Source organism: Pelmatolapia mariae, linkage group LG13 (assembly GCF_036321145.2).
Source record: "Pelmatolapia mariae isolate MD_Pm_ZW linkage group LG13, Pm_UMD_F_2, whole genome shotgun sequence".
Taxonomy (NCBI): Eukaryota; Metazoa; Chordata; class Actinopteri; order Cichliformes; family Cichlidae; genus Pelmatolapia; species Pelmatolapia mariae.
The window spans coordinates 10,950,750-10,963,113 of NC_086238.1; the positions used below are offsets into that span (position 1 = coordinate 10,950,750).

At 41.8% G+C, this 12,364-nt stretch overlaps 1 protein-coding gene across 1 annotated transcript; it reads right to left on the reverse strand.

The window, feature by feature from the left end:
* Positions 1–3,987: 3,987 nt before the first annotated feature.
* marveld1 (MARVEL domain containing 1) lies at positions 3,988–7,577 on the reverse strand. Its single transcript, XM_063491426.1, has one exon. The coding sequence runs from the start codon at positions 7,194–7,196 to the stop codon at positions 6,711–6,713; it is 486 nt and encodes a 161-aa protein (XP_063347496.1). The 5' UTR covers positions 7,197–7,577; the 3' UTR covers positions 3,988–6,710.
* Positions 7,578–12,364: the final 4,787 nt, after the last annotated feature.

A 12,364-nucleotide genomic window follows, 5' to 3' on the forward strand; every position in this document is an offset into this window, starting at 1 on the left:
ATTCTTAAGAACTAAAAGGTTAAGCAACCGTGTTTGTAAGAAAAGAGCAAAATTAAAACAACGAAAAGGAGCTGATATGAGAGACGGGTTGTGTGACATACTGAATAAAATCTTATGAATAACAAATAAAAACAAAATCTGAGTAATGCATGTCTGACTTATCTGGCAAGCCTAAACGTCCAGTGAAGAAACTTCACTTTTGTCCAGCTTCAGATTTAATATCAAATGTTTCACTGCAAACCTGACGAAACACAGTATAATGATAGTCGTATACTCCGCTTTTGTGCAAATCCTGATAACCAGCCATATGTGACGGTGTTTCAAAGAGTTTCTTATCATGTCTGGAGTCTTGGGTGCCAAGAGTTGGGTGTTCAGTCAAGTTGAAAAATCAGTGACACTCAGCAGTCACTGGTTCTTTCAAGTTTTTATTTGATACATTGCTGCATCAATGTTTCTCCTCTTCATTTCATTACAACCATATGTTACAACTAGAATTGTTACACTTGGATCAGTAAATGGGACTTTTCCACTGTTCCATCTTCCACTGTTACATCTTACTTTTTCAGATATTTTGCTACATTTTTTAAAGAAACAAATGTTGGTATTTTGATTGTGTTGTCACTTTTAGTCTCCTGGTCATGCTCTTGATCTAAACTAATCCAATTTAAAATGGCCTTTGCATTGCTTCTTAGAATTTTCCAGTGAAGCTAGTCAGCCCCAAGAATGGCCCTCTTTGCTAAATATGGACTTGTGTGTCCTGATGTTATCTTTTATAATACTGCAATACTACTAAGTATTCAGTGGACAAATTGAGGAACAGCATTTTTTGTGCATGTGAAGAGTGTCTGAAAGCTGATTTACTGGAACAAGCCTCTGATGAGTCAATGAAAACCACATGGATATCATCAAAAACTTTCTTCAGTGTAAAGAGAACTCAAGAAAACTGATCTTTTGTAGAAGAAGAAGAAGTAGTTCTTTTTTTTTCAAAAGAAGAAGAAGAAGTACTTCAACTGGTGAACAAGAAATAGTACATATCTGTAATATTTCTCTTAATGTCTCTTCATAGTCTTGAAAAGGACAAATGAGAGTAATACACTCGCCACTTCATTAATTACACCTTGCTACTGCAGGGCTGGACCCCCTTTGCCATCAGAATTAGATTCAGTAACTTGCAAGAAACATTCCTCAGAGATTCTGGTCAAAGATTACACGATAATTACAAGATAGCATCACACAGTTACTGCAGATTTGTCAGTTGCTTTGAGTAAAGTGAACTCACTGTAATGTTAAAGAAACTGGTTTGAGATCATTTGAGCTGTGAGTCACATTTGTGAAGCAGCCATCAGATGATGGGTACACAGTGGTTATAATGTGACAGCAACAAAATTCAGGCAGGTTGTGGCGTTTGAAGGATGCTCAGTTAGTAATAAGGAGGCCCAATGTGTGCCAAGGAAATACCTATATTCCACCATTACACCACCACCATCAGCCTGAATCGTTGATGTAAGGCAGGATGCACCGAATCCTGAGAGACGAATCCTGATACACCGAATTCAGACCCCAACATCTGAAATCTACAGAAAAAAATACAGATTCTCAGAGCAGGGAAAGTTTTTTTCTGTCTCCTATTGCCCAAATTTGGTGAGCCTGTGAGAATTTAAGCTGAGTTGGAACTAGATTTGAGCTACTGTTGCCCTTATATCTTCTCAAAGCAGCCTTGGCATCACCTCTGACATGAACAAGGTGAACCCTGAGTTCATGCTGCTGCTGCTCACTCTTTGTAACTGCTAGAGATGGCTCTGCAGAAAAATCCCAGTAGATCTGCAATTTCTAAAATACTTCAGCAGGAAGTCTTGACTATGTCTACTTGCATAATGCATGGAGTTACTGCCACTGAACTATCTCACTAGAAATTTGTTCAACAAATAGTTTAACAGGGGAAACTAATAAAGTGGCCAGAGAGTGTATATCCAAGTTTGCATGAAAATTCGACTCACTTTTGATGTGTCAGACCTCAGACCCACTTAAGACAACAGTCAAACAATTCATTGTCCCACTGCAGCCCTCTCATGACTCTCAGTGGCTGTGGATGGGACAGCTATGAGAAATACGCATTTGAATGCTTTGTTCCAATTGTGCCTCCTTGTGGGTAAAATTAGTCCTTGCTTGCAGTCGCTGAGGATGCCTGGATCATAGCAAGAATTTGTAACTGTGTGTGAAAAGTTGTGCGATGCACATAGATTTTAGACATGTAGAGATTTGTGGTGCAGTTGAATCTATTAGAAACAAGTCAATGTGTGAAAATCTAAAGTTTAAAACTAAAACAAATATCATTTCTTTGTTTCTTGTGTCATGTCCTCAGGCACATTTGTTTTAAACACATTCTAAACTGAGGGGATATGGGTTGAAAGAGCTATTTGCTGTTTTTCCTTACAACAGCAGTGTGATGTAACAAAAAGTGTTTGGATCTCTGTGTGTGAAAACTGTGCTTGGGTAAACTTGAGCTGGGAAACAGTTCAGAGCCATGTGAGCTATTAACAAGGACTCCATGATCCACACTTGGAAGGAATGTTTGTTTTGCATCCCAGAGTGCGTCTGTGTACACAGCACATAAAGAGTTTTGGGGCACAGGAAAAGTAATCATCTTTGACATTAAGTTTTAATGACGAACGAATGAAGGGTGAATAATGTAAGTTGGAAGTAAGAATCATTAAATGTCAGACAGAAAATTTGCTATTTTATCCACCCAGTGACGCAAAAAACTTCACCACACCCTCCCCTTTTTCCTGACACATTCACTCTGTAACACACTCAACATCTTGACTAAGGACTGGCAGACTGAGGAGGGAAGCTGTGGTATTTTCAAGGCTATAAATAGCAATTATCCTTTCCCACCACTCGCTGGCATTCCCTTCGCACAACACATGAACACTGCGAACATTCAGAAATTGTCTGGGCAAAAACTGCTGTAACAGATATAAGAATAAGAAATCCCAGTTACCATAGGAAACCAGAAACTGAAACATCACTGGCAAACAAACCTTCCATGGCCAGAACACTGTGCTGATTCATGCCTTACACAGACAGGAAATGTCAATCTCAGATTCTTGCTGGGAACTCAAAGACGTTTTTGCACATCTTCCCCTTTCACATTTTACTTCCCCCCCCTTGCTCATTCACTTGTTCAGTTGGCCTCCATTTGGTTTGTCAGCCCCTCTTTCCCTCTCTGCAGCGGTGGAATGTATGTCTCAGCACTTGCCGATGAAAATGTGCTTAACAGGGCACGGCTGTGTGCTTTTGTCAGTGTTTTCATGTTTCATCTGAGTACACGTAACCTCCCCAAGTGAGACAGGATGTCTGCCAACAGGAAATAAAGAGCCAAACAAACTGATAGGACACATGGGTAGGACAGAACACTTCCAGTGGGAGTTACCCACCCAGAATTTGGGTCGCTAGGAACACGGAGGACCTCTTCCAGTCTTGGAGTTGGCTCTTACTGTTAAAAAATACAGTGTCATAGGCCACCAGGTCTGGTTGGTGAGAATGCTTTGCCAAATCATCTACTGGGATGAAGATCAGGACTAGGCTCAGTAAAAAGAGAAGGATGTGGTTTTAAAGTAAATGTTTCTTAAATGTGAACATTTCCATTTGAATAATGCTGAGCATGTATAAATCCCAAAATGTTCAAAAGATGGATGCATGTTTATTTCAAGTCTGTCTTAAAATTATACAGAAGGTATTTCGATCACTTCTTATGTTCTCGGTTCCTCTTGTCCATAATCATCCTGACCAGATGTCAATGTAAGCATCAGGGACAGAATTTCAATCAATTTTTTAAAATCACTCATCATATGATTATATGTTTCCTCCCATGTTAGAGGAAACAGCTCTACTCACCGCTTTTGTGGACAGGAAGCAACAAAACTGCTTCCACTGTACGTGTGGAATTTTCAAAATAAGAAAATGTCTCCAAATGAAAATCAAAGACAGGTGATACAGTTCCAAATGGTGTGCTGTGTGTTCCTTTTAAATTTAGCCAGACTGAGCCTCCTGTTCATCTAACCTGTTAAATACTGTACGTCTGGCAGTATAAAGTTTTGTTTTTAAACAAAAAAAAAAGACAGTCTTGGATTTGGTCATCTTACCAGTGATTTAATTACAACCATAAGACATAGTCATGTCATTGTAATCCATTTTTGGCCTCATTGTTAGATCAATAAAGTTTTTCTGTGACATCAGTCCACGGCTGCAGTTTGTAACAGGGTGCTGTGCTTCCAAGGAGAGGCAGAGGAACTCTTTATAACTTGGTTGCTTGCAAAAGGGTGGGAGAGCGCACGCAGGCATACAGGAAACGTCTCTTTGGTCGACTTGCCAGAATAAATATCACACAGTTGGCACTCCAGGGTATGGTCTGACTCTATATGTACTATGTGTCTGGGTTTTCTTTTCGCCCCTTGTAGCAAACAAAAAACCCCCCAAAACAGCAACCTCGCCCATGTTGCACCAACACCCGTAAGTTTCCAGTCTCGCTACCTGTGATTAAATGGGTTCATTGTTTGGACAATCGATGTAATGTTTGTGAAATAAACTCACAATGAACTCACTCACAAAACACAAGATCTTTAAACTGCGGTCAGTGAATAACGAGAAGCCTGTAAATGTGGTCAAATTTAAAGGTTTAAATGTGGAGACTCCTTTTCTGGCCTTAACTGTGAGCATCCACCATCACCGTGAGTCATCCAAAACTTAAACTGACTCTCCGTGGGTACTTTCAGTATCAAACCGAAACCATGGCTTCGGTTTGATACTGCTTTGTTTAAAGTGGGCTGTTGTGTGCCGTCTCTATTTGGTTGTATACAACAGTGCTTTCCCACAGGCGCCGACACGTGGACAGGACGACACTCCTGATCTCAGAGGGGGAAGGGAGGGGTGCATGTGTGTGTGTGTGTGCGTGTGTGGAAGGGGGGCTCCTTCCCTCCTTTAGAAGCACTAGATTTATATCCTGATGCTCCAGCTGGTTAATGTTAACCCTTTCACTCCTGAAATTCTGGCCACAGATGTTTCCCAAAATCAAAAGCATTTTTTTCCAGCTCTTTTTCAGATAATGATTAAATTGTACTGCTGATCTATAATCCATTAACTGCATGGCTGTTGCCTTTATTCTGGCACTTGATACTAAAATTTGGAGTGGTAATAATACAACATTTCATCCTTGCGTTCCTCTCCAAGAAAAACTCATCATGGTTTGTTGCCAGTATGCAAGGCAAAAAAAAGTAAACTCCAAAAAAGGAAAAGTGTGTGTTTGTGTTTTTTTAACTACATATCAGCAATGAGTATGCAGCATATCAGAACAAATCAGCCTCTTTTGAATAAAGGTGGCCAAAAAGTTGCCAGAATGTAGTTTTAGGTGCTGTTCAAGCAACTTGTCTGCAGCATGTTTTTAGGAACTGTATGCTGACTGGAATATATGAGACATCAAATCATCTTCTAACTCATTTGGCTTTATTTTCATTGGCTGAATGTTAGCCCACCTCCAGAACCCCAACAGACTGTTCCGGTAAGAACAAGCCTCTTCCCAGATTATTGTTCACGCGAGACTAAACACACGCACTCAGACATTTTTTGCAAAGTAGGATAACTCCCAGACAACTCTATCCTACAGCGCATGCATTTTGTTTGCGCCCCTGCGAATGACTCATTTTACTTCAAGAAACACATAGGTCTAAGGTTTGATGTCTTTCATGTGGTTTTGTGGCGTAGCATGTAAATGATCCCTGCTGATTGGCCGACGCTTTAATCTCCTGAAAGGAAGTTCCATTGCTGTTCAGCTCTAATTATGTGTTTCATTTAAAAAAGAAAAAAAAAAGACCACAAAAGGCTCGGTGCTGTGTGTGCTCTTCGCCCGGTTTTGTCTCCAAATTTAATTAAAACAATGTCCTGAAGCAGCTTATCTGAAAGCACTGATACACGATCACAATGAAAGAAAGAGCTCACTGACTGACTAGTGTTTATTATAAAAGCCTATTTTTTGGTCTTTGGATTTTTACACAATGAACTGTTAATAAAGGTTTTTGTTCAGCATACACACTGTAGCACCAATCACATCTGTGTTGTGGAGTTGTTGTTATCACCTTGTTGTTGAGTATACAGCATTCGGACAGAAGGCACTGATTTAAAACAAACAAACAAACAAACAAACAAACTGATTTTTCAGTCCAACCTTTTAGTAAAAAATAAGTAAACATAAAAATATATTTAAAAAGGTAATGAAAATAAACCCCTGTTAAAACAACTGTAGCAATTCTATTTAAAAAAAGTTTAAGGTGAACTGTTAACCAGTATCAATAGTAATCTGCAAAATGTAGGCTATGTTAAGGCCATTTCACTGTTACCACTAAATATACTGCTAGGCCACAATAACAAGTCCATACATTAATATTATAAGAGTCTTCATAACTACATAGGCTATTGTTGAGCTTAACAAGGAGACAACACACGGCACTTAGCCACCATACCAACAGGTCTCTTTCATGTTAGTAACCATTAAACACACACCGAGAAAACAGTGGCCGATCCTGTTTCACCACCACCGTGGATTGTTAAGAGAAAGGAGAAAACAGAGATTAGTAACCGCTGAGTGAAATTACAGTGACGTTAACTATTCCTCATCTTGCCATGACCACCCTTAAGCTTCCACGCTGCTCAACAGTTTACCCTCTTTGACACTTTCTGCACGCTCCACAAATAACGGACAGGAGGTAAGCCAGCCAGCAGAAGCAGGCGAACACAGCGGCTGTCAGGTAGACTTTGTACAGACATGGATGCTTGTACTGAGGCAAGTTGCAGAATGAGTTTCGATCGGTATTGTAGATCATGACGCCTATGGCCGGCAGGTAGAGCACCGCGGCGACCACGTCGTGCACCAGGTTGGTGCACGACCAGCGATCCCCTCCCAGCAAAGGCACGAGGTCCTGCTTGTCCAGCAGGGTGAGGAAGAAAAGGGCCAGGGTGAGGAGCCAAAAGAAGACAGCGACGAACAGCACGAAGTGGATAGACCCCCCGTATTTGTTGGCGGCGATGGTGACCCACAGGCAGGCTCCGAACACGATCTGCAGGATCCGCGTAATTCCCATAAAACTCCTGAGGAACTTCAGGATGTTCCCCCTCACCTGCGGCTGGGGAGGTTGGGGTGGCATCGCTCTCTCTCCTCCTCCGGTCACTCTCGGTCCACTTTTTCCCGAACAGGGCGGGTGCTTTTTTGCCAGCTGCAAACAGCTGGGGAAAAGATGGGCAAAGTGTGAAAATAAAAGGCCTGGAGGGCCGGGCTTCTGGTGGGACAACAGGGAAGCCAAAAGCGGGTGAGTGTTGGGTTAAAAAGGGAACTCTCTGTTCTTTCCACAGCTCCGGAGTTTTGAAATGATAAACCTTCTTGTGTGTTTCGTCTTTTCCGTTTCCTCCGTTGAATGTAGCATCTGTGTAGGGGGGCTGGGAGATGGATAGGGGGTGGCCTGTAATTCAAAGCCTGCTCCTCCTCTGCTGGACTGAACGGACATTTCACCCATCCGCTGCTAGATTCCTCGTGTAGTCCCCCTTTTTATATACTAGTGTGACTGAATGTATAACATGCATGTACAAACATCAAACCTCGATGCTTCAACTTTAGAGCCAAGAAACTTTAGTTTCTTTCGGCTGAAAAATCCATGCCTCGATTCCAGGAGGAGACACACATCCCTTTGGGATTGCGTCAGGAAGGGCATCCGGTCTAAAAATCTGCCAGATCAAAATATAGGCTACCCGCTGTGACAAGCCCTTGTTTAATAGGGGACCAGCGGGAAGCGCTTATTTTTCTTCTTTATTATCAAGATGTGGCATTTTTCTCCACTTTGGCTTTCCGCTCTAACATGCCATGATAATACACCGTCTGTTCGTACAGCACCAGTGTTTATGAGCCCCATGCGTCACTGTGTTTACGTGTGTAAGGCGCAGGATTATCACATGTTACTTCTTTCTCGCATAACTGACAGATGCTTCTCGTGCCAGCCAGGCTCATTGACGTCAATGGATTTCAGTGCGCACGCCCTACGTGGCCAATAGGCGGGACCAATGACATGTCCCACCCAGTTAAAGCGGGTATTGGTGGAGCGAAAACACTGAACAAGCCCAGAGTAGAATATACTTCAGATCTTATTCGATTCGTTTGTGATTGACAGCCAGACAAAGGACACTTACTGATCGCGGAGGCTGGACAAACCCGGTCCTGCAGCGGCTGGAGTAGTTTTGAGTGGAATAAGCACACCGATGAATACAAAGCAGAGAAAGAGAGAGATGCGATAGAAGAAAAGTGAACATTTCGGTGTCATCTCCGGGTAAGCAGAAGCTTTTTTATTGTCCACATGACTCTCATGAGATTCTTGTTTGCTGCCTTTTGCCCACAGGGCAGCGAGCACAGCGCGGATTAGGGCTATTACTTTTTATTCTCTGCATGCATGTTGCTTTATTTTTTATTTTTTTTAATTTTTTTAAAACAAGGTTATTTCAAGGATCAACTGAACTTTTTCCAGAAGCGTTCATTTTGAAAGCGACCCGGTAGGTTGTCTGCACCAGTGATCCGCAGCGGTTTGTTATGCAAACAGTAAACGCAGCTAGGGGAATGAAAGGAGAAGTCAGTGACGTTTGGGTTGGTGTAACCTACTTTTAAAGCGAACGCTAAATAGCTCTGTAGATGTGCGACATTGCGTTAAAGCCGCACACCGCAGCATCAGTGTTTGGATGTCATGCTAAGTATCTTACAATGTGAATTCTTGTTTATAATTTGGCTATGATGACACACACTCACAGAGCACAGGAAACTGTCCGAGGCTTCTACGGTTATGAAATATGTAGAACAAAATAGTTAATGTTTAACAGGGAAAGCAGACGTGGACCTTTGCAGAATGAAACTTGGTTCATAGAGTGTGGGAAATTTCCTTCCTGGCCAGGAGCTGATACATCTGAGACATTAATGTACATAAATAATGCTGGACTTAAACAGAACAAATGCAGGCTGGATTAAACAAGTAATTCTTTTAGATGGATTACAGATGAAAGCTGTGCAGGAAGGCGGTAAGTACACCTTTATTGAGGTCACTGAAGTGAGTGCTCCGCTGACCCATAATCAGTCATGACCTTGATGACTTATCTATCTGGTAGTGTCCCACTCAGACGCTCACTGTATGTGAAAGCAAGACAAGGTTACCATCTGCAGTCTAATGGGCTTTGACGTGCAGCCTGTCACTCACTTCCTAAAGAAGGATTATAGAATCAAACTTCAAGACTCACAGCTGACTGCCAGGTGCTTTGACAGCTGTAGATTTCCACATGGCGTGACCATTGTGTTGTTGTTGTTGTTTTTTTTTTTTTTAAATCAGATATGAATTTAAGATCCTAAGCACCCTTCATGTCAGAGCTGAAACTCTCGGTTCCTTCTCCACAGCATAGACCCCGTGTATGCCACCTTTGCCTGTGTTTCTCTGGATGGATAGTGGACCCGCCTCACCTTCTTCCTCCATGTTGGCGGGCCGTTCCACATTGTGGCGTCTGTCTGAGAGGAGGAGCAGAAAGGCTGGGTCAGCCAACATTTTCAGCAATGTGAATCTGTGGCAGCTCCAGAGGCTCTTTAGGGCAGCAGGGGACCAGGATGCGGAGCAGAGGGCCCAGTTAATTTGGGGCCACGGAGATGAGGCTGAACTTGCTAAGGCCTTAATAGGACTGAGGGCCCGAAGCCACCACAAAGGGCTAAGGACTAATGGAAGGGATGCGCTGGGCACACACTGGCTGCGAGCCTTCAGCCACCTCAGGTAGAAACACTGCTAACCTAACACATATTAAAAAAACTCAACCTTTCAGTTACGTGAATCTGAAAGGAATTTTTGTCCCTCAGGATTGGGGAGAGCTCACCAAGCAGCCAGGGGAAGGATCCCAGCGAGGAGAGTGATTCTGAGGCAGGAGCACAGAGCAGTCCAGAGCCCCGAAGACACACCTCAGTAGGAACAGGAAGAGTAGCAGGGTCCTCAGTGGTACTAAATGAGAGCCAGGACCCTGCAATGACACCTGAGAAACCAGTCAGATCCAACTTAGTACTGAGAAGAGGAGGGGAGAACAAACCAGAGAGATACCTACACCGAATACTCCACTGACTTCACAGTCAAAACTGGAATGAGGTTGAAATATAACACAGGCACAGATGAGGCAGTGGCAGTTTTAGGTGGAACTAATAATGGAAAAGTTTCTCATAATACCAAAGTGTCTTATTGGCAGGATCTGCCCTGTGGCACACCTGCACTACACATCCACTTGAACATTTCAGCACAAACCAACAAACCAGTGACTGGTTGAAGGTATCTCACACCTTTTTACAGTGAATGGCTCTCCATAACTGCCTTGTGTTTTCTTAAATTCATCCTACCAGCGACACTAACCAGGCACACTGACAATTTGTTATTGCTGATATGAGTTTAAGTGGTTTCCATTTTGAAATCAACCCATTATAAAACGATTTAACTATATTGCAAAGTCACACTTTCGGTACAACCAGAAGGCATATGTATTTCCATATTATATACTTTATGTATGCACACATGTTTATATGTTTGTAATTTAGCTTGAAAATATGTTAATGTTCAAATTTTGTATTAACACTAACCAATGCTGAAAAAGGAAAATGTCACACAACCAAGATCAGGTGCATTTTACCCCCCATGATCCGGAGTCATGAGTGTGGTACATTACACTACATTATAAATATTATGAAAAGTAGGAATAACACTGGACTCACGTCATTGTACAGAGTGAATGAGTCAAATGTTACATTGATTGAACTGCTCCACCAGTTTATCTTGTCCTTGGTTTGTGCTTCAATAAGCAGAGATCAGTAGAAAATGCATAAGATGTTTATTAAGCCTGACAACACAGAAATTAGGTAAGTACAGCCAGGAAGGATGCTTTTATTCCACTTGAAAGAGAAGGATAAACTGGCTAGATAGGGGGAGATAGAAAGTTGGATAATCATAGGCTTGAAAGAGTAAATGAAGGATATACATTAAAAAGTAGCCACAGCAGACTGATTAGCTCACATATAGCGCCACCAGAAACAAATCAAGAGGCAAATTCTGAAGGGAGTGGTTAAGCAGATCAAAGCATAAATAATAGAATAAAGAGGAGGGATTCTCAGTGTGTTGAATAGAATTTTCACCAAAGCTTCATTTGTTTAAAGTGTCAGGAAGTCAAAAATAATACATTTTGAGTGCAATGCTCACTGCGCAGGGAAAGGCAAACTTGAAAAAGCATTGCTCAAGCTCACAGTGTGAAATCCCGCTGTGCCGATGAATGTAAAACCTCGTCAGATGGCTGGAAACTGAAGTTGTCATTTTTGATTTTTAGTAATAAAGTCTTTGTATTTTCTCTCTGGTGTATTTGTGAGAGCAGCGTTCACGTCGACCTTCAGTCACTAGATGGCGCCAAAGGGTTTACTTTGTGGTTAAAGCGCTGTATTGAGCATGGTTATGTCGCTCATACTTTCATTGCATATTAAAATTTTCATGAACTTAAAGGTCAGACTAATTTTATTAGACAAACAGACAATCCTGTTTCTCCAGTCTTTAATAAGGAGTATCCAAGTGTTAGGGTAGCAGTCCTGTGTGTGTACGTCTGTCTATGCTTCAGTTTATTTTAAAAAAATCTACGTCATTCATTTTCTCAACAATTTAAAAGAAGAAAGAAAAATTGACATGTGCCCATGAGACTTTTTTTTTTTTTAATCCATCCAACCACCCAGTTTCTTTGTGCTCACACAGATACCACAGAGTAGTGCAGGAAGGACTTTATCTTCCAGATTGTGTGAAGGATCACATTTACTCTGCATCCACCAGATGTCCTCTTCTCCTCCATTTTCCCCCCAACTCCTCCTGAGGCAAAACTGAGGCATCTATGGGGCTGCTTCATAGGAGCTGAAACCTCAGCTGACTCCTCAGTACAGAGAAAGCAGGAGTCTGGCTCAGAGTTAATCCTCTCTTCGGTGAACTTCTCACCTTGTTGTGCTAAAATGAGCTTATTGCACGGAAAATTTTAGTGCCCATACAAGTTTTCTTAGCTTTTCATTTAGTACCTAAATCTTATGACTGTATAGGGAAGGTGGAATGATGATCCAGCATACAGCTGCCATTAGATTTAGTGTTTATGGTCACATCTATAATTTTTCTGCAGAATGAGCACTTCTGTATTCTTACTTAGGTATGATTTAAAAGCAGAGCCCTAGCGTGGCATTTGAACACAGTGGAAACCTTGAAACTGAATTAAATATCAAAATCGGTCAAAATCGGTTTTAGGT